The sequence below is a fragment of the Lycorma delicatula genome, chromosome 11, assembly GCF_047948215.1.
Source record: "Lycorma delicatula isolate Av1 chromosome 11, ASM4794821v1, whole genome shotgun sequence".
NCBI lineage: Eukaryota > Metazoa > Arthropoda > Insecta > Hemiptera > Fulgoridae > Lycorma > Lycorma delicatula.
The window spans coordinates 47,042,773-47,064,605 of NC_134465.1; the positions used below are offsets into that span (position 1 = coordinate 47,042,773).

At 29.7% G+C, this 21,833-nt stretch overlaps 1 protein-coding gene across 1 annotated transcript in view; it reads right to left on the reverse strand.

Annotated features, from left to right (window-relative positions):
- The window catches only part of LOC142332042 (vascular endothelial growth factor receptor kdr-like), a 199,377-nt gene that overhangs the window by 39,609 nt on the left and 137,935 nt on the right, over window positions 1–21,833 (reverse strand). Inside the window, exons 8-13 of the mRNA XM_075378146.1 lie at window positions 18,548–18,680; window positions 16,173–16,357; window positions 13,230–13,390; window positions 7,299–7,443; window positions 2,563–2,700; window positions 844–999 (exon numbers count right to left, since the gene is read on the reverse strand). Of these exons, the coding sequence (XP_075234261.1) occupies window positions 844–999; window positions 2,563–2,700; window positions 7,299–7,443; window positions 13,230–13,390; window positions 16,173–16,357; window positions 18,548–18,680 (918 nt within the window). The remainder of the gene's footprint in view (window positions 1–843; window positions 1,000–2,562; window positions 2,701–7,298; window positions 7,444–13,229; window positions 13,391–16,172; window positions 16,358–18,547; window positions 18,681–21,833) is intronic.

The window sequence follows — 21,833 nt, forward strand, 5'->3', positions numbered from 1 at the left end:
ATGATGTTACTAGCATCCAAAGTTTTCAGGTTTCTATTCAGTTGAATTGTCGAAGTTATAAATTTGCTGGTGTAAAAAACTGAAAATTCATTTTCCCAGCATTTCTGAATACTAGTTTGAGTTACACATTCCTAGCCTAAACCAACCATTTAGTCAAACACCTCTTCTTAAATTGTTTTACAAAATGTAATTGATGTGTATCGATTCAAATGTAACTAAATTTAAAAGCACTTCACATCTGAAGTTTATTTTATTTTATAATAGATGATTTTGCTGTGTCATTAACTGCCTATTTTACAAGACTTTTTTTAGGAGTCATGCTCTCACATAAATTATATTTAAATCTATCCCAACCGATAAAAATGGTAATGCAACTGATGAATTATTATAATTTTTAATGCAATATATATGTTTCGTATTGCTTTAGATAATTAAGAAGAATTAATTGTAAAAATAAACATTAAAAATTTTGTTTTTTTTAAAATGATAATTCACCAGAAAAGTTTAAGGCTTGTGCATGTAAATATGATATGAAAAATTTGTGGTATATTAAAAATTCCCAAGGGTGATCAGGATTTGAATGCAGAAACTTTTGCATAAAAAAAAAAAAATATCATTCTGGCACAGAATCCATTGAACTGATGGCTTATTTGGAACATAATTTATAAACAACAAAAATCTAATTAAAATAAATTCTGGACAGATAATGAAAAAGAATTCTGTCTATAAATTTTTGATAGCAGTAATAAATTTTATTATAAAAAATTATTCTAAAACACAATTAATAGCAATTAATATTTATATAAACATAATTATTAATAAAATAAATGTAACATAACTTACGTTGAACTTCCAGCCAGTGAATTACAGATTTTTTTCTGTTGTCTTCTGAATTAACGGCATAACAATGATAAGCTCCAGTCAAATCAGTTGTTACATTTATCATTTCTAATATTGATTGATAAGAATATTCTGTCGTATTATTTTTTACTCTTACAACTGAAAAAAAATTAAAACAAATACAAGTTAAGAAACAACTATTTGTAAATAAATACTGATTTGTGAGTGTAAGTTTTAAACAAATTCATTTTATCCAATCAATAAAATACTCTACTGTATGACCAGCTTAAAATAAAACCACTACAGGCATGATGTGTTACATTCTAAAAATGAAAACACAAATTAAATTCTGTATTTACATCAGCAAATGTTAACATATTTATTATATATTTACAAAAATGTTCAAAGTGAGCACCTTGTGCAGCAATGCACTTATATGTTCAAGTGATCATATTAAGAGTCACCTGATGCAAAAAACTGTTTCAAAGCTGTCAATACATGTCAAAAATTCACAGAAAAATTTCTGAATGCCAGTAACCCAGCAAAGAGTAGCATGCAATTCATTTAGAAAATGAATATAACGGGGTCTGTTTCAAATGTAAAATGAAACAGGTGACCTTCTGTTTGGACTGCAGAGGCTGTAGCAGATATTCAAAGAAGAATTTCTGCTGCTCTGCAAAAATATATAGTTGTCACAACAAAGTGGAATAAAGTGTATACATCTTGCTAAAAGATTTTTCATGATTTAAATTTTAAACTGTATTGTGTAAGGCCATAACTAAGAGAACAGACAAACTGAAATGTTTTAATTATTGCAACTGGTTTCTTAAAAAACATTGTTAATGGACAGATAACTAGCTGTATCTCATTTCAGACGAGGAATGGTGTCATTTATCTGAGCATGTTAATTTGCACAACACCAGATATTGGATGACTGAAAATCCTCACCAGATATTTGAGCTTTGACTTCATAATGAAAAAAGTGGTGTATGACATGCTGTTTCTGGTAATAGTGTAGTGGGGGCCGATATTTTTTGACCAGATTATTGGCTATATTGATTCTCAAAGATAACACACACATTTCCTAAGATGAATTAATGTCTCTATGTATCGCATAGAATTTACAACTAACCTGCCCTAAAGGTACTCAGTCATGTAGATGGTTTGAAATTCCAGAACACTGTCAAGAGAATTTTTTAATTGTGACAAATCATAGTACTGGTATTCTATGTTCTGCCATTTTTCTTTTGGGTCACAATACTGAAATGGAAGTCTTTAAGTTGTTTTAGACACACTGGGATAGTAGAAGTACTTGACTAACAATGTTAACTGACAGATATGAGAGGTAATGGGTTAACAATTTGACTAGGAGAATGAAGCTACAAGATGGTAGCACCTATTTCTTTGTCTGACATTTTGTTCTACCATTACATTCCAGTGAGCATAGCATTTCAGCTGCCCCTAATATAATAAAACATTTAACAAGCTTGATTATATACAAATCTGAGTATACAATGATATTTGAAGAAAAGTCAGCCAGATTAATCACAATGCTTCCTAAGACCTATACTTGGATCCCCAAATGCTTCTAGCTAAGAAAAAAATCAGATGTTTTATTAACAGACTTTCTATACATAATTTCTACTTTATTTCAAGTAATACATGAAGATTATGTTATGAATAGTACTATAAGCTCAAATTAAAAAAAAAAATATGACCTACCTTGTTTATTGGAAGCATCTGGAAATTCCCAATCAAAATGTGAATTGAAATCAATTATTGAGGCTCTGCAAATTAAACTAGCACTATCTCCAGCAACTATTTTTTTTGGACCAATTATTCCAAAACCATTGTCAATATCTGTAAAAATAAGAATAATATAATATCAAAAATTCCCTCTCACATATGCATGATTGAATGAACAGAATTTACACTCATTTTTTCTTGACATTTCATTGTCCTCTGAATCCAAAAAAGTGAAAAAGCAATTATTTGAATGATTTAACATATATTATTGTATATATTATACTATAACTGCTAAAAAAATCAATATTAGTTTTATTTTGAGAAAGACTGATGATAAATACATGACTGCCCGAAAAGTAGTTATGTATTTCGGGTGTACGTATGTATTATGTTTGTTCCACCATAGCAGCTTAACAGCTGAACTGATTTAGATGTATGACTCAGCATTGGAATCCTTACATTACCAAGCATGTCATATGCTATTTAAATATATATATATATATATATATATATATATATATATATATATATATATATATGTGAGCCTCATTATTGTTGAACTGAAAGATTCGAACCAACCTAATGAACAATATTACAAATATAATAGAATTAAATATACATTAAATAAAATAATATTAAATAAATTAAGAAAAAATTTTTTTTAATAATAATGGGCTCCCATGAGGACTGTGTATGATGCTAGAGTGGTGAGGTGATGTGAGCACCTTGTGTAAGGCATCTTTTACTTATGGAAAGGTGTCATTTATTAGTGTGATCTGTATATTTTTGTTTATGTAAATCTATATAAATAAAAATGTAAATGTTCATTTGTTCAATATCTTAAATCTCCAAAAGTTCTTCACCGATTGCTTTGAAATTTTGATACAATACTGGCATTTGAATATGTGCGTGTTTTTATATACCGACTATTTATATACCTAAGATGTCACACCTATAACAGGTAAAAACATGCTTTTTTTGAAAAACAGCGCTACCTGTTGGACGTAAAAGCAACACACACTATACTAAATATTTTACTATTCCATTTCAATGTTTCCAATATGTGTGTCTGCTATAGACTAAAATACTGCTGGACCAATTTATGTGTGGGGAATAAGAGAGAAAGGGAAAGAGGGAAAAATCAGAAAAGATAAAAATCAAAAAAGGAAAGAAGGTAAAAAGGTAAAAAGGGGAAAACTGAGAAAAGGAAAAATGGATAATGGGAAAAGGAAACAGAAAAGGAAAAGGAGAAAAAATAAAAGGGAAGGAAGATAGGAAAAATAAAGGAAAGAGAAATGGGGGAAAGAAATGGAAAGGGGGGTGAAAAGGAGAAATGGGAAAAGGAAAGGGGAAATGACGTAAGGGAATGGTAATATGGAAAATGAAAATGGGAAAGGGAAAATGGAAAAAGGGGAAAATGATAGGGGGAAAGGGTTTTCTCTTACCCTTTTGGGAGTGATTAAATTTTGTGAAGTTCTGTAATGTTCATTTTGTTAATATTTTATCAGACTTTCAATTCAGTTCATTTATTCTATATATATATATATATATATACTCAAATCTAGCAGTAGCGAAGCATTGCTGGTTCTTTTAGTGACCTTAATAAAACTGCATGTGTTCTTGAAATATTTTTTGTCCAAAAAGAAGTATAATGTATTTAGGGTATATGTATTATGTTCCACCGTAACAGCTCAATGACTGAACTGAATTGCAGATGTATGTCCTTGCGCTGGAATCCCTATGTTACTGTGAGTGTTGTAGGATATATATATATATGAATATTAACTTAAATATAATTTATTTAAGTTTATTTTCCTCTTGAATGGATAGAATTAAATATAATATAACAAGACATATTTTACTTAAAAATATTATCTTTACTTAGAATTATCTTAAGCTTCCTGAATTCTCAGTATGAATATGTAACAATCATTCACATCATACAAAATTCTCATACATACTAAGAAATTAACTGGTCTACCCATCCTAGATAAAAATATTTTATCTCCACCCTAGTTGTAATAGATCCCCCCCTACTCAAACATGACTCATCTTATATTTAGATAATTATATGTAACTCTTTATATAGCCTGATTGCTATTTCCTGCATACTGAAACCTTTACACTGCGCATATTTTTCTAAAAAATTACAAACATTAAACATTATTCTCCTTAAAACTAAATTTGCAATATAAATATGATTTTTTACAATTAAATTAGTCCATATTTTGTTTAATCTGGCTATGTCCGTTCTATTGTTGACATCATTTGTATTTTTTTTATGAATATCATTTCTAGAGTGATCCTTTTAAATGCACTTGTATTTGTCTAATATTTTGATGCTGTTGAAATTGAACAAGTGTTTATGTTATATTGTATGTTTTGTGAGTGCTGACACTTCCTTTTTTCTATATTTATAGACTTCTATTAGTTTTTTAAGGTATTGAGATGTTTGTCTAACGAACACCGCATTACAATCTTTACACTGAATGCTGTGTACTATGTTGGCCTGTTGTTTTTTTTTCTATCGGTGATTTTAATTGAGAAAATATATTATCCAGATTGGTTGTAATTTTGATGCATTATTGTGAAATGCTTTTGTAGCAATTTTTTAATCTTTTCTGACAGATTTGCGACATATGGTAATACCTTATGTCGCAGATCTGTCTGAATGAGGATTTAACAATAACTCATTTCAAAAAGGAAATATCAACAAAATGGTATATAAAACCATCATCTTCAGGCAGATATATAAATTTTCTACCAACACAACCAATATCACATAAAAAATCAATAGTCAAGAATCTTGTAAACAAGAGTAATAAAATTTACAACCCCAAAGATAGACTGGAATATATATAAAAAAAAAAGGTAAAAGATCTATTAATAAATAATAATTATCTGGAAAATATCATAAATAAAATATTTAAAAGTACAATTCATAAACACTTTAATAATATATAAGCCAACCATCCTAATAATAATGATAAGAGTATGAATTATGTTGCATTAACATTAATTATGTTGTAATAGATTCCCCTACTCATGTACGAGTAGGGGGATCAATTACAACAAAGGTGGAGATAAAATATTGTTATCTCGGAGGGTAGACCAGTTAATTTGTTAGTATGTAAGAGAATTTTGTACGATGTATGTGTGAATGTGTACTGTCACCTGAGGAAGCTTAAAGAATTCTAAGTGAAACGTAGTGAATTTAATTTATAAGTTTGTATGGTTGGTTGGTTAACCCAAGAGATTAATAAGGATAATATTTTTAAGTAAAATATGTCTTGTTATTATATATATATATATATATATATATATATATATATATATATATACACACACACCACCTATATATGTATTTAAACACATACACACACCTGTGTGTGTATATGTTTAAATACATTTAAAAATTAAAAAAAAATTATGTACAAATACTACATATAAAATTGTCACCAGTATGTTCTTTAATTATCTTATATTAAACACCAATGCTTTTTTTTGGCAGTCGTGATTTTTAATATCTATCTCTTGTTTCCTCCATTAAAATCTTTTATAATACTAATATTTTCATTTATTACCAAATGTTTATCTTGTATGAATTGAAAAAACCCAAATGCAAATTTTAATAAGCTATATTTCTCATAATATTGCTATTAAAAAAATAATTTTATTGAGTTAGACATTTTTCACACCTCATAACAAATTCACATTTTGGATCATTTTTGAATTTTTTTTTGAAAGTAAAGGCTAAAGCTGAAAGGCTAATGTTAAAAAAATTGAAAATTCATAATTATAGATGAGTAGTTTTCAGGAAATACTGTAAAGTTATGGAGTATATAATACTTGTGTAAAATTTTAATTTCATTTTGGAAAATGTTATATATAATAAATAGCAAGCACAGTACAAATTATAAAATTTTATTTTTTCATTTATCAATGTTGATTTGGCTATTTTTGACCCAAATTATCAAAATTATAACAGATAAAATCAATAAAAGATCTAACAAAGTTTAAAATTATAAATGCATTATGAGAAAAAAACAAAAAAGACTCAATATTCATTCAAAGAGAATCTTTAAAAATATTAATGTCCTTTTAAAGTTCTTTACTTTTAAGTAATGAACTGCAAGAGAAAGAGCAGAAGTTGGCATCTGCAAGATTTAATATCAACCAATTGAAAATATGTGTTATAGTGTGCCACTTGACGAATCTCTTTATGATTATTTATATGCACATCGAAAAGTTTTAAAACTTCATTAATTGTTCATTAAAATGGTTAAAAATGGTAGAAAAAACTAGTTTTATGTTATGGCATACATTCTCATTCTATATAGTTGTGATGCATTATCTGCTAAAAAAATTCAAATAGGTAAGTTTATCTATGTTACTCATCATATCATCCATGGTTGGTGATGTGATGAAAAATTAAAACAAAGTGTCAAGCAGAGATTAAATAAACTGCTGATAAAGAAGTATAATATGGATATTTTTAAGTAAACAGCTATGAAAAAATGACAATTTGATATCAGTGATGATTATGTATTAGGTATCTAAAATAGGTAATTTTATTAAAAATATAATTATTTATAGTTTTTTGATAATATTTTTAAAAATTGTTTTATTAATCTGAGTTTACTTTCATATTACTTAAATGATATAACTGTTTTTCTTTAAATCTAATAACACATTTTAAAACCAGTACTTACCTGTTACAGTAAAATGATCAGTTTCAGATGTGCATCCCAAAATGTTACATGCTCGACACTTTAAAACACCAGAAGCAGTTGCGTTAATAGTAAGAACTGAATCAATACGAGCAATTCCTGCGTGCTTTTCAGAATGCTCATCATTCTATAAAAAGAAGTCATAAAACTACTATTAAAATTTACAATGTTGCCAATTTTTTAAATATAATTCACAAGAGCTGTTTATTTTTATTTATTATTTTCAATTGTTTTTATATATGTCAAACATCGGAGTTTGGTTGGTCAATAAAAGAAAGCATGCACATAAATAAAAGAAAAAGATATTTCTAATTCAATATTTATACACATCAATAAGAGCCATCCATTAAGAGATTAAAGTCTTATTTAAAAAATAATATTTTGTAATTTATTTATTACTTTGACTTACATCCTTCAAAATACTTTAAAGTGATGTAATCTTTCAGTAATATACAAATTTTAATTAAACACTATTGTTTACAAATATTATTAATACAGTAATAATATTATTTGCAAAAAAGGAAAAAGATTTTAACATCACTGGTGATGTTAAAATGTTAAATGACCTTATCACTCCTGATCAAATTTGTACGTATTTTTACTATTTAAGTAGTAGCTATACGAGATGTGGCCATTAATTAACGAGACTAATGCTGTAAAATATTTTATCTTAAATTTACATATATTTAGTTATTATATCCTTTAATATAACACCCCTCCTCTATCCCTACAATGCTCCATGCAAGTTTTCCATTGTTTGAAACAGTGCTGGAAGTCTTCTGTGAGCTCTTTCATGACGCATGCCACTTTTTTCTAACAGCTTCAACAATCTGAAATTTTGTTCCTTTTAATGCAGATTTGACCTTGAGAACAGATAAAAGTCATATGGTGGCAGGTGAGGCGAATAAGTTAGATGATCTAACACTGGGTTGTTATACTTGACTAGAAACGTCTTGACAAACAATGCAGTGTGAGCTGGTACATTGTCCTGATGAAGAATCCGTGACTTGTTCTTTCACAATTCGTCGTTTTTTTTTCTTATTTTTTCACAGAGTCGAACAAGGACTTCAAGGTAATAATGCTGATTAATATTTTGACCACAGGAACCCAATTAAGGTACCTATTAATATTGAAAAAAACAATCATCACTTTGAATTTTGATTTGCTCATTTGAGCTTTTTTAGCTATCGGTGAAGTTGGAGCCTTCCAATACACGGATTGACGATTAGTTTCTGGATCATAAGTGAAAAATCAAGATTCATCAAATGTTATCACTCTTTCCAAGAAGTTTGGGTCATTTTCAGTGGCATTCAAAGAGTCAGAACAAACATTTGCACAAGCTTCTTTTTGTTCGATTGTGAGAATTTTAGGCACCATTTTCACGCACACTTTTTGCATGTTAAAATTGTTACATAAAATTTACCTTATGCATTCTTTGTCATTTCCTACAGTTTCAGAAATAGCATAAGTAGTTAACTAACAATCAAATCGGATCAGATTACCAATTTTGTCAATATTTTTATCCGTTTTTGATGTGGAAGAGCGACCCGGGCAAACATCATCTTCAATGTCTTCTCGGCCATCTTGGAAACGCTTAAACCACTCAAAAACTCGCACACATGATAAACATTCATTGCCATTTACTTTTTTTAATAAAAGATAAGTTTCAGTAGCGGTTTTTCCAAGTTTCATATGAAATTTCACCACAATTCTTTGATCTAATAAAACACTTTTTTTGGCAAAACAAAAAAAAAATGTTATCCAAACAAAGGCTACAGCCAGACTAATATGTCTACAGAAACTGGAATGGCAACAATCGAAAGAGAAGGCTTCACGCTACACAGTTGTCGGTTGTAAGAATTTGGCGCATGTGCAGTTCTTCTGTAGCAGCATTAGTCTCGTTATTTAATTTTTTTTTTTTTTTTTTCGTATATACTCATATGCTGTAGCAGCTATATAACTATAAGAGAAAGTATGGTAATTGCTCAAAATGTTGGATGTGGGTTTTTTTTTAGCAAGTTTTTATGTGTCGACAAATTCTACCAGAAAAAACATATAAAAACCCTTACAAAATTCCAAAAGGATGTATGTATGTATGTTGGCTTGAATTTTTATAAATATCTCCAGACTGCCTGAATAATAAAAACTGAAATTTGACTCAAATATTTTTATGTATGGGGCACTGATGCAATTAAATTTTGGAATTTAATGAGACAAGATAGTGAGATTTTCATTGCCATTTTAGGATTTCATCTTTTTGTTAGCATACTGTAGAAATTTGAAATTCAACACAGTAGTTGTACTATATGAGTGGTTAGTCGTAAAATTTAAGTAGATCAGACCAACAATAAGGATATAAATAGGTTAACAAGTTGAGTGCCACTTGATCTGACAAATTTTTCTGAAAATCCAATTTTTAATTTTTTTTAGTGGTAATAATAATTTGGATAAAATAGGGGGGGGGGTTACTAACATTTTTACTCTAATATCACTTATAAAGCCATATATGTAGACCCTCTCCCTTCTTGGCACCACTGGCCTCCAGAATGAATGGATGTTCTGTAGGGCCACACACGCCATTTGACACCAAATGGATTTAATGGTTCCCTAAGCAATCAATGTTAGTTTAGGTGCAATATAATTACTTTATTATAAAAATTATTATTGGTTTTAAAATACTACTTATCCAATACGAGGAAAGAAAGTAAATTACATTTTGAAATAAAAAACCAGCCAAATAAAAAAAATAAATTTTATTATATACAATTGAAAGGGACAATCTTAAACTATTTTTCTACATAGTCGCAATTTAAATTGAGGCACTTATCATAATGATGCACAAGCTTTTCAATTCCTTCTCTGTAGAAATATACTGCCTTAAAGTTTTTGCACACAACTTGTGATAACCAAGCTTCCCCGATACAATTTCATGCAGTAAACTTCATGAAATTTAAGAGAAATGAAGCAAGAGTTCTGTAATGTGGTGATTTTCATAAATTTTATTGTTGATTTTCATCATCAGTTCATCAGTCACAAGGCTAGGCCGATCATTGCGATCCTCATCATGAACATTGCTGCAGCCATTTTTAAACTGAATGCACCACTGCCTCACTAACCTTCACTCATTATTTCATTTCCATACACCTCACAAAGTTGCAGATGAATTTCAATTGGTTTGAGGTTTTTTGCCAGTAAAAACCTAATCACTGAACGCTCCTCACAACTCATGGGGTTTTCTATTGAAGCACACATTTCAATAATTTACAATGAACAAAGTAGAAAAATCACAGTCCCCATGCTATGACAGCTTGATGCGTTTTGAGTGTAGTAATGTTTTGATGCCAAGATGGCAGCTCTATCCCCAACCATTTCCATGCTAGGCACAAACTTAAGTTACTTTCTGGACTGCCCTTGCACATTTTTAATTCCTTATACATATTTTTTATTCTTAATATACTGTCGAAAAATTAGCCGTTCATGCCACAAAAACCATAGACTCGTCTATACATAATTCCTTTTTAGGATAGCATAAATTAGCCATATTTTCATTACAAAAAATCAATTAAAGGTTTATCTTATAAATACAATTACCTGCTGCTTGTTCATTATGACAAAAATGAAGAGTTCTCATGATTACCATAATCTATTTCGTCCTATATAATTACAGAAGGCCAATAGGTGATTAAACAATGGATACACCAATTATCTTTTATTCTGTTCAATTTAGTGTTCCCCATATGTAAAACAAGTCCCAGAAATACGCAAAATTTGTCTTTTGTTACAGGTCTTCATGAGAAATGAGATTTAGGTGATTAATTTTTTGTTCTAAGACTTCTGCAAAATTATTTATTTCATTCACAGTCAAATTAAAAAATTTATCATCAGCTAGTAGTTGAAAATAGTGAATTGCTTTGCCATTAATTGAAACGGGAATACAAAAATCAGGGTTTTCAACAAAATCAATTTTTTTTTAATTCTGGTGGAAAAGTCACCCATACAACATTACTTTCCACTTTGATATTTGTTGTAGGTTGAGTGGTTTTTGCTACAGGTTATTTGTATCAAAGTCATTTTCAGTTATCTAAATATTATCATCATTGGTTTCAGCTTCTCTGTATATAGTTCAGACAATTAAATATCAGTAAGATTTTCTTCTTCACTCAAATCACTTTCATTCCTTGATTCGACATCACTGTCACTAAATATTCATATTCAGAGTCACTTTCGACACTAAATTCACTGTTCCTACTCTCATTTTCGATGTTTTAGTTCTTCTGTGGATAATTTCTTTTTAACATTAAATCGTTGTTTCTTTGACTGAGATGGACCCGTGATTTCACTATCAGCCATTATGAAAATAACAGAAAAACTTTGGGACCACAAACAATTTTACAACCCTAAATATTGAACTAACACATCACATAAAGGTTAACAACTGAACTGAAAGGCCAGAAAAAGTAAAATGTATTCCATATGACTAATGTATAGGTTGTCATATGGCACTGATGGCTCCTGATATAACTGCCTAATGACAGCTGTGGTGCTCCCACTAAACTGCATCCTTTACAACTTGATGATCTTAGAACATCCTCTAAAAACTTAGAACACCCAGTGAGTAACAACTGTTGATTAAGGATTTATCAATCTTTATGATTGATAAAGAGATAAAAACAGTTATAATAGAATATAAAGAGTGGCTTTAGCCAATGACATATCATTGGCTAAAGCCACATTTAATAAACAGGTTTGATAATTGAAGTTAAATAGTATTGAATGCATATTTTAAGCATGGTATTGATTATTCATTGGAGTCTAACAACCATAAAAATTGATGGCATTTAAAAATTCATTAAAAATAATAAAATATGTACATGGTCTTCTAAAAATTACTATAATTCATGAATTTAATGCAAACATTTAAAAAAAATTATATTTAAACTACATTAGGATGTATTTTTGCAAATTTACTGAATAAAACATACAACTTCGTGCAATATAAACAAGTTAATTAATTTTTAGGAAATTTTCAATTTTTATGTAAAAAGGGATATTAAGAATATTTTTGTCTAATCAACTGTAAATGAAATTCAATATAAAAAAAAGCAATATCATTGCAATAATCAAATTAAATACAGTTTGACTGTATTATCCTCATAATTATTTCTGCTAGCTTCAATAAAATCACCAGTCAAATTTATAAAATTATGACTGCATTATTAACTAATCTTGTACATAAAATTTTTCTTCTTTGACATTATAAGTTTATTTTAAACAACTGCAAGAATATTTAACACCATGTTATCTTGATTTTATCAATCCAATTTTACCTTAAAAATAAGTCTTGTAAATAACTTCAAAGCACATTATATGCCTATTTAATATTGTAAGTTTAATATTGTAATATTCTAAGTTAATAAACTTACAACATGAACTGAATATCAGTCACATTTAATAGTTCCAGGGTATAATATATTATGGTTAATAAATTGCAAATAACAGATCAAAGAATATGTCAAAAATTATCAAAGTATGTTTTTCAAACATGAAACCGCTGGAAAAATATAATTATTATAAATATAATATTAAATCAGTTAAACTAAATAGCTTTATTATTCAATTTCTTCAAACATTTTCAGCTATTCTATTCTATTCATAACATTGTGATACTCTTACATAACAGATGTAATTGTTTTAATTTAACTTTAACATTTACAAAATTTTTATCTTATGATGATCAAATGGTATGTCTCTAATTTATCATGTGAATTTTATATTTTTTATATATTTTAATTCTAAATTATTATTAATTTCTCCTGAAGATGGCAGAATAGCCGAAAATGTTTGAGGAAATCAAATAATACATTGGTAAGCCGTTTTTAGAATTATATATATAATAATTATCAAAGTACTTACATCAATTTCAATAAAATCACCTAAGCATTTAGAAAATTGACGACAAGGTTCAAAATGCCATGTTATTTTTGGTTCTGGATGACCTGTAACGTTGCAAGTAATTGGTATACTTTCACCCAATGAATAATACTTTTCAGTAGACAATGCGACATGAGGTTTACCTGAAAGTGAAAAATTACAGTGAATACTGAATTTTAGAATGAGATGAGAAAATTAAGTAAGAATAATAATTAGCTATTTATTTATTTTAAAAATACATTCATAAGAATACACTTTAAGCATTTTAATATTATATTTATTAATGAGATTAAGTTTTTTAAGAGCCTAAAAATACAGCAAAAAAAAAAAACACAGAAAGTAAACTCAAAAAAAAAAAGACCAAACACTTATTTTGTAATAATTTCTAGCAGTAGTTTTTATTTCTAGGGAAGGTAAACTTGTGTTTACTAAGTTTACTTTAATAATCTAAGTTTAAACTTAGATTTAATGAATGCTTAGAGAGGTGTAATTAAATGTGGAATCACATCAATACAGAAATAGTTTATCTGCTTTAAAAATCAAAAGAATAAACCCTTATAAAAAAAATTAATGTAGTTCAATGGGCCCTGAAAATTGATTTAGGGGGGCTTCGGGTCCAGCTTTTGGGAGTGCAATGTGTAGATGCAATTCATCAGCATGATAAAACAGAAATTGGCAAAAGAGTCCTCATAACCTCTCAGGTGCCTATATTTAGTACTCTGTTAAGCTGAGCAATCTAGACAGAGGTCATGTAACTGATTATAGCAGGATATTAGGTCAGTGGATAAAGATGTTGAGAAGGAGGGTTAGGGTTACTCTCAACTTAAGGAATAGAAATAACCTGAATGAGTGAAAATGCATACTTTCTCAGGAAGTAAACAATGAGTATATCCATCTATCTTGTTGAAGCTGCTCCAAAATATCCCTTAAAGCAAGGTCAGGAAATCTCAAAAAGGCAGCCCCTCCACCTGACAGTCTAGCAATAGAGATAATAATCCATGATGGATGAATAAAAAAAAATTCAGAGAAAAATCCAGCACCTAATGGCACAAAAGGCATGCAAAAGAAAGAGAGAAAAAAGCATAGTTTCAGAACTAACTAGAAAATAAGCAAAGTACAATCATAATTAAACTAATACAATTATTGTTCACTAAATATGAATGGTGTTCAAAAAGTAGCATCCATTTCAAATCTGCTACCATGAATCAAACATTTTTGGCCAAGTGGCGTGAAGGAATATATGACTTATATGGTGTCAATAACACCAGCTGTTATCAGTGCAACATATTAAAATGAATGTGCCCTCATTAGTTGATGACCTTATATGGATTCATTTTTGGTAAGGGATTTTCTCATATTTGGAGACTTGTTCTCGTTTATGGTTTTAACCATTGCAAAATAAAAAACTAAAATGACAAAATAACAAAAGAGGTAATAAACTAAATTTAATGATAAATAGCGTTAATAACAAAAATTTGTTATATTTATTACAGGGTTCCCCTACAATTTAAAAAGTGATTTACCCTAACTATTTTCAGAATTTTACCTATCTTTAAAATAAGCATGATACGGATGAAGTCTAATAATATTTTCCCAAACTACATTCAAAATAGTTCAAAGCTGAATTATTTATTTCAAAAACCCATTATGTGCAATTATTCATGTTCCATATTGCAATATGGAGCATAGCGGTTTTTCTGAAGTAAATAATTCAGTAATGATTTTTCGATTGGAAATTCAAAAACTGGTGATATTTTCAATATCATCAATATAAAATTAATCTCAATGTAACATGAAAATATTTTTGCAATAGAAATAGTTTAATCTTATTCACAAAATTAATTGGTGATGGAGAATACAGTACAAAAATATTTCTCAGCAACATTGTTTTTGAATACTCATCTCTACTCGATTCTACAATACTTGACTGCAACTCGACTTGAAAATTACTCAAAAACTTAACAGTACTCACACACCCATAATATACGTATATATTAACAGCATGAATACTTATTTATTCATAGTGCAAATTGTTAGATACATATTTGAAATTTGCAGCCCTGCTTAAAAAAATCCATTGAATCCAATTAATTTCAATGGGATCTGGCTAGACATTTAGCTAATTTGAATAAAATTTGGTTGGATTAAATTGGTTGCCTGTTAAAGAAACCTGTTGAATTCAGCTGAATGTTACTGATAAATCACTGATTAGGATTTGGCTATAACATTGAACAATTTAATGAGATTGCAATAAGATTTGATTGGATTCAATGGATTTTTTTTTAACCAGGGAGAGGAATTTTTAATTTGTAGCATTCATGCCAGTAATATTTATAATTCTTGATTGGTTTTCTCAAACTGATAGTATATTTTTCAAATATTGATAAGTTTGATCTTTTCTGTTTCAAAATAGAATATTTTCCTCTTATATCAAAATATTTATGAAATTTATTGAAATTTTGTGAAATATTTTATTGCCGACCACAGGATGAGTTTTTAAATTGGAATATCAATAAACACAAGAAACTTATCATCCTCAATTTATTAATTCATTTTATCTCGATAAACTCTTTTAATCTCCTATCAACAACTAATAAAAAAAATCACAATTACTAAACGAAATTTATTTATCTATTCTATTAATTCAACCTATTATTAGGTTCTCTATCAATTTATCATTAGATAATCTAAAAGTCTTTAGTTCACATTTTTTTCTGCATACAATGTTAACTTGGTTTGCGATTCAAAAATTGTAGAGTGAATACAGAAATTACTTTTTGAACAACCTTGTATTTTTTATTTTAATATGCTTTCACACAAAATATAACTTTCATTCTGTACCATAAGCCAAAATAAAAAAATGAAAAATAGATAAACAATAAAGAGAAAAATAGGATATTTAATAAAAGAATAAAACTATTTTACCTTCAACTAAAAGACTGAGATTAACAGACTGACGTTCAAATCCATTAGTTACTTCTAATCTATAAGTTCCAGAATCTAAAACGCTTAAATGAAGCACAGTTAATTTAGTAAACTGTACACCACCATATATAAGAACTTCATATTTCCCACTATACTGATCAATAATTTTGTTTGAACGATCGTACCTGAAATAAAAATTATAAAATTTTAACTATTATATTTACATCAACATTTTTGTACAATATATGGAGAATATACTGTACCAACACTAATACTTAAGTACATGAATGCTTGCTTATATTAGCAAGCACTATTCCTAAAAGGTTGGCAACTCAGCCAAAAAATTATAAACCTTGAGATCATGTCGTACAATGAAACTCTCCACCAACTCTCCTTTTTCATTTGTCAAAGTACTGTGCTACTATAAAGACTGCATTATTGTTTGCACTGATAAGAATAGGACAGCCACCAACAAACCAAACAATCCTGTGCCACTTCTCTAAATCTAAAGCTTAATAGCATTCCTAAAATGAAAATACGAACTTGCAACATAAAGTTATAAATCCCCAATTACCAGCTTCACAACATAGTGAAAATCAGAGACCTGCTCAATAAAGCCACAATCCAGACATCTCCTGCACAGAATAGCGGACATACTAGCAGGACCACAAAGAAATTTCTGTCATTAACTAAAATCTAGCAGATCACCTGCTAAAACATAAGATTGCTGCAGAAGAAAACATCCACATTCCTTTGATCTACAACCTCACCTAATTAAATCTGTGCAATGTAAGCACCCTGAACATTCAACTGTTCAAAATTAACCATTCAATGAATTGAAGTACATCTCGACAGCTCTCAAGTAAGACCCACAATTTTTACTATCCACAGAGATAAATTTTTACTATCCTCTTACAATTGAGACAAATTGTTCCCTCATTCTTCTTGGGACAATCCTCTTGTTTGTGCCGTTCCTCTCCACAATGAGCACACAGCAAAGGAAACTGACAGAACTTCACCCTCTGCCCATAACGACAGCACTTAAAACAATGCTAGTCATCTATATATTCTCTCACTCTACAAGACGAGAAGTTCACAAACAATCTGTCTTCAAAAACACTTCTGTAGAAGGCCAGGCCACATTTTCCAAATGTTCCTATCTTAAAATAATCTATTGCTCAGTACAAGACCACTACTTGGGGTGACTGTTGGCTACTTTTGAAACTAAACGTGAAAAACCTTAAATGGAAACCATTTTGGTTAGCAGCTCAAAGTTGTTTTGCCAAAATTTTTGTTTATCAAAGCTCCTTTAAAATGATGTGTTATAATCCTACCCTTTCAATTTAAAATTTTTGAGTTGCTTCCCTATAGGGATCTCTGAGACCCCTATAAGTTTGGGACTTTTTCTATGTAAGTGCTAGGTTAGAATTATTTTCTTCTTTTGTATGGGGTAGAGTTTGAAGTTCAATTTTAACAAATTAATCGGTGGCTAAAAAAAATTTGTTTAATAAGTTTAATACATGTGTGTGTGTGTGTGTTCGTGCTTGCTCATGGATGTGCATACACACACACAACTACTACTACTACTACTACTACTGACATGTACATGTTACTACTACTGACATGTAGGGTTGTGATGCTTTATTGAACTATTTTAACCAATATATTTTTTTTGTCTGTGATTTTACTTTGATACACCTAATATATTCAAAATAAGGAAAACCAATTAAATTTTTTAATATATAAAAATGACTAATAATTATTTAATAAGATTTCAGTTTCCTTTGTTGAGTGGAGACTATATCTATAATAAATGTATTATTTCCCACAGAAAGGGGAATGTTAATTTGTTGTTACATATAAAATATCCCAGTTTCATCTGTGACTCTAACATATGTAAAAGGCACTAATCACAGTTGGTTTTCTCTGAAAATAATGATGTTCATCATGTCTTAAAAATGAATAGAATAAAGGCATAGGCATGGATATCACCTTAATTTCAATTGGTATGACATACTGATATGCAATTCTAAATTCAGTTAATTAAAGAAGATGATAAGGAACCAGTTTAATCGTCATTCTTTTTAGCAAGCCATCATGGGATAGCTGTTTAGTTTGGAAATGACTAATCCAAATTTTGAAATGACTGTCTCATGGCAGGTTTCTCACAACATTATAGTAATGGTATCTAACAAAGAATTTTATTATTATAAAAAATAAAAGAAACTGAAATTAAAAGACTGTGTATGTCCATAAACAACAAAGGAAGTAAAATTTTAAAAAATAGAAAAATAGTTTATGAGAAAAAGTATAAACAGAAGAAATATATAAAAAATGATGAAGGACAAGACCAGTAATGAATAAAATTAACTTACCATATAATATCCCTATTCCTAATAGAGGGATACGAGTCAATTCTTACACTCCAAAATGCTTTATCAACACCACCTCTAGCGATAAATTCAGTTGATCCAGTAGTAGTTAAATTTAAATAAGTAGTATTAGAAGCTAAAAAAAAATAATATTAATTATTGTGGTATAATAATTTTAATTATTAATTATGAATCAACAATCTATAAAAAAGAGCTATTCATAAACTAAATCCATTGATATAAAAAATAAATATTAGTAATCTAAAAAGAAAATCTAATTCTATATATGTAACATTAATCTAATTTTATACTTATTATTTTTGTGCAACTTCACAGTTATAAACTTATGTATGAAGGTTAGTTAAATATAAACCATCTTCACAGTCTTGAACGTGAGTGGGTTGGCATGGACAGATATTGACGGTGGAGATGCAGGGAAGAAATACAAACTCCAGTGTCCTTAATATTTCTGTCTCTATGGTCAATAGTATAATGGCAGAGAAAGAGGTTCCATCATTAGTTACTACGTCATTCTATTTAGTGCCACTAAAGCAGTGGGCCACACTAACAGTCATTCTTGAAACACAGTGGGCCTAACTCCACTTCACATTAGTTTTTTATGAAGCTAAAATGTTAACAGAATTCTAGGCTTTAAAAAGTAGATTATCTTAATAATAACAACCTCCATTCAAAACAAATACTATTCGATAATATTAAACAACCCTGTACTGGATATTACATTTGATTATACAGTAAAAAAGATTCCAGTTTTTAAATCCTTCAAAATCACAACTCATGTGAGTAAAGAACAAAATAAAAGTGATACAAGAAATCGTGTAACTTTTTAGAGACGGTTCAAGTACTGATGGAATACTAGTGCTGGAATCCTGATGAATTACTTAAGAAAAACCTTGGTCATTCTCGGGAAATAAACCACAGTCTTTCATGTTAAGAATTTGCAGTTCTTAAGTTCTTCCCTGCCAATGTCTTGAGATGGTATGTATTAATAATAAATGGAACACTATTTTTTGGAAGTCAGAGAAGGCTTAAAATAACTTAAAAATAAAAATTCAGACCTATTTGATTGTCTACTGGAATTGCCATTAAATTATTCTAGATTTTTCATCCTCTAATAACATAAAATTGTACTGGAGTATGAGAATATTCAGTTATTTGGATAATGAAAGGATTAACTTTCTGCCTGTAAAAGAACAAATAATACTTTCATCAGTGTGGAACTGATATGACTGGGACTATCCAAAGAAGATCCATTATCTAGGTTATGTCAATGATCTGATGGGGCTGATAGGCATATTTCCTTTCAATGTGATGCGATTCAATAAAAAAAATAATAAATAAAAAAAAAATTGATTGTAGAATTTTCCTTCTTTCTGGATGGAGGATCTGTACAGGGCTTATGAGAATTTATTTTATATCTTTTCCAAGATTTACAGCTTAGTTTGCAGGTTCAAAGCAAATAGAAGGTATGCAAAAAAGTCTTTTAGGCTGAAACCCACTTCCTTTTAATTTTATATAAAGCAGTGGTTGTTGTCACTGCCATCTGTTTGACAGAACATGGAGTGATTAATTGTATGGAAGTGTTAGGATGCAACATTACTTAACCCATTAACAAATGTTCTGTGTTTATAATAATTTAATGACTTAAAATTCTTGTAAGTCGGAGGAAACAATTTAGATAGGAAATACAAATCTGAATGACAAAAGAAGAAAGAAAGGGTGATATTATGGTAACTGATAAATTCATTCAAAATACTGAATAAATTCTGCATGATAAATGTCAATTTGTTATTTTTTAAATTATAAATTTTGAAGAAAGACTGATGCAACAGACAGGTTGGTTTTTTATCATTTTTGTGCAAGGTGGGTACCAAAATAACAACATAAAATTGGGCAGCCCCACCTGAGAGATCATTCATAGGGTTTATTTGAACAAGTCAAGCGAGAAAATTTTTGGCTGACCTCAAACAGCCAGGACTTGATAGGTAATGACTGCCACTGCCCACCAAGTCTGGTTGACTACCTAGAGTTTTAAAAATCCATCAGATACACAAATATGTAATTGGGGAATCCTGGTGAGAGAGTTCTTCAACAAGTCTAAAATGCTGGGTTAATGATACAATAACTGAATGTGGATGACAATATAATGTAGGTAAGTAGTTAACTTAGGCATTAATAAAATCATTTACTGTACAATTTTTTTATTCACCAATCAGTTGGAAATAAATTTTGGAATAGCCTATGTATATATTTATTTACTAACTATAAGAAGTATTACCTATAAACTCTAATGTTCTAATTAAGGAAATATCTGATGATTTTGTTTCTTAAGTAAATTTTCCTCCTCTATGAATCATGAGACCTTGCCGTTGGTGAGGGGGCTTGAGTGCTCAGGGATACAGAGTAGCTGGACCGAAGGTGCAACCATATCGGAGAGGTATCTGTTGAGAGCCAGACTAAGGAATGATTCCTGAAAGAGGGCAGCAGCTCTTTCAGTAGTTGTTAGGGGCGTGAGTCAGGACGACTTAAACGGCCGTATCAACATCACTCAGTCCTCTGAGTACTGCGCAGCTGAAAGCAATGGAAAACTACAGCTGCTTTTTTTCCAAGAAAATGTGGCTCTGCATTTTCACATATACAATAATGGAGGCGCCTTCCTTGGTAAAATATTCCGGAGGTAAAATAGTCCCCCGTTCGGATCTCCGGGTGGGGACTACTAAGGAAGGGGTCACCAGAAAATTAAAAAATAACATTCTACGAGTCGGAGCGTGGAATGTTAGAAGCTTAAAAAAGGTTGGTAGGCTAGAGAATTTAAAAAGGGAAATGGATAGGGTAAACGTTGATATAGTAGGAATTAGTGAGGTTCGGTGGGAAGAGGAAGGCGACTTTTGGTCGGGTGACTTTAGAGTAATTAACTCAGCGTCAAATAATGGGCAGGCAGGAGTAGGTTTCGTGATGAACAAGAAAATAGGGAGGAGAGTGGAGTATTTCAAGACGCGTAGCGATAGAGTCATTGTAATAAGGATAAATTCAAAACCTAAACCGACAACGATTGTTAACGTCTATATGCCTACAAGCGCCCATGATGATGATGAGGTAGAATGTGTATACGAAGAGATTGATGAAGCAATTAAACACGTAAAAGGAGATGAAAATTTAATAATAGTTGGAGATTGGAATGCAAGCATTGGAAAAGGCAAGGAAGGAAATATAGTGGGTGAATACGGGCTGGGCAAAAGGAATGAAAGAGGGGACCGACTTATAGAGTTTT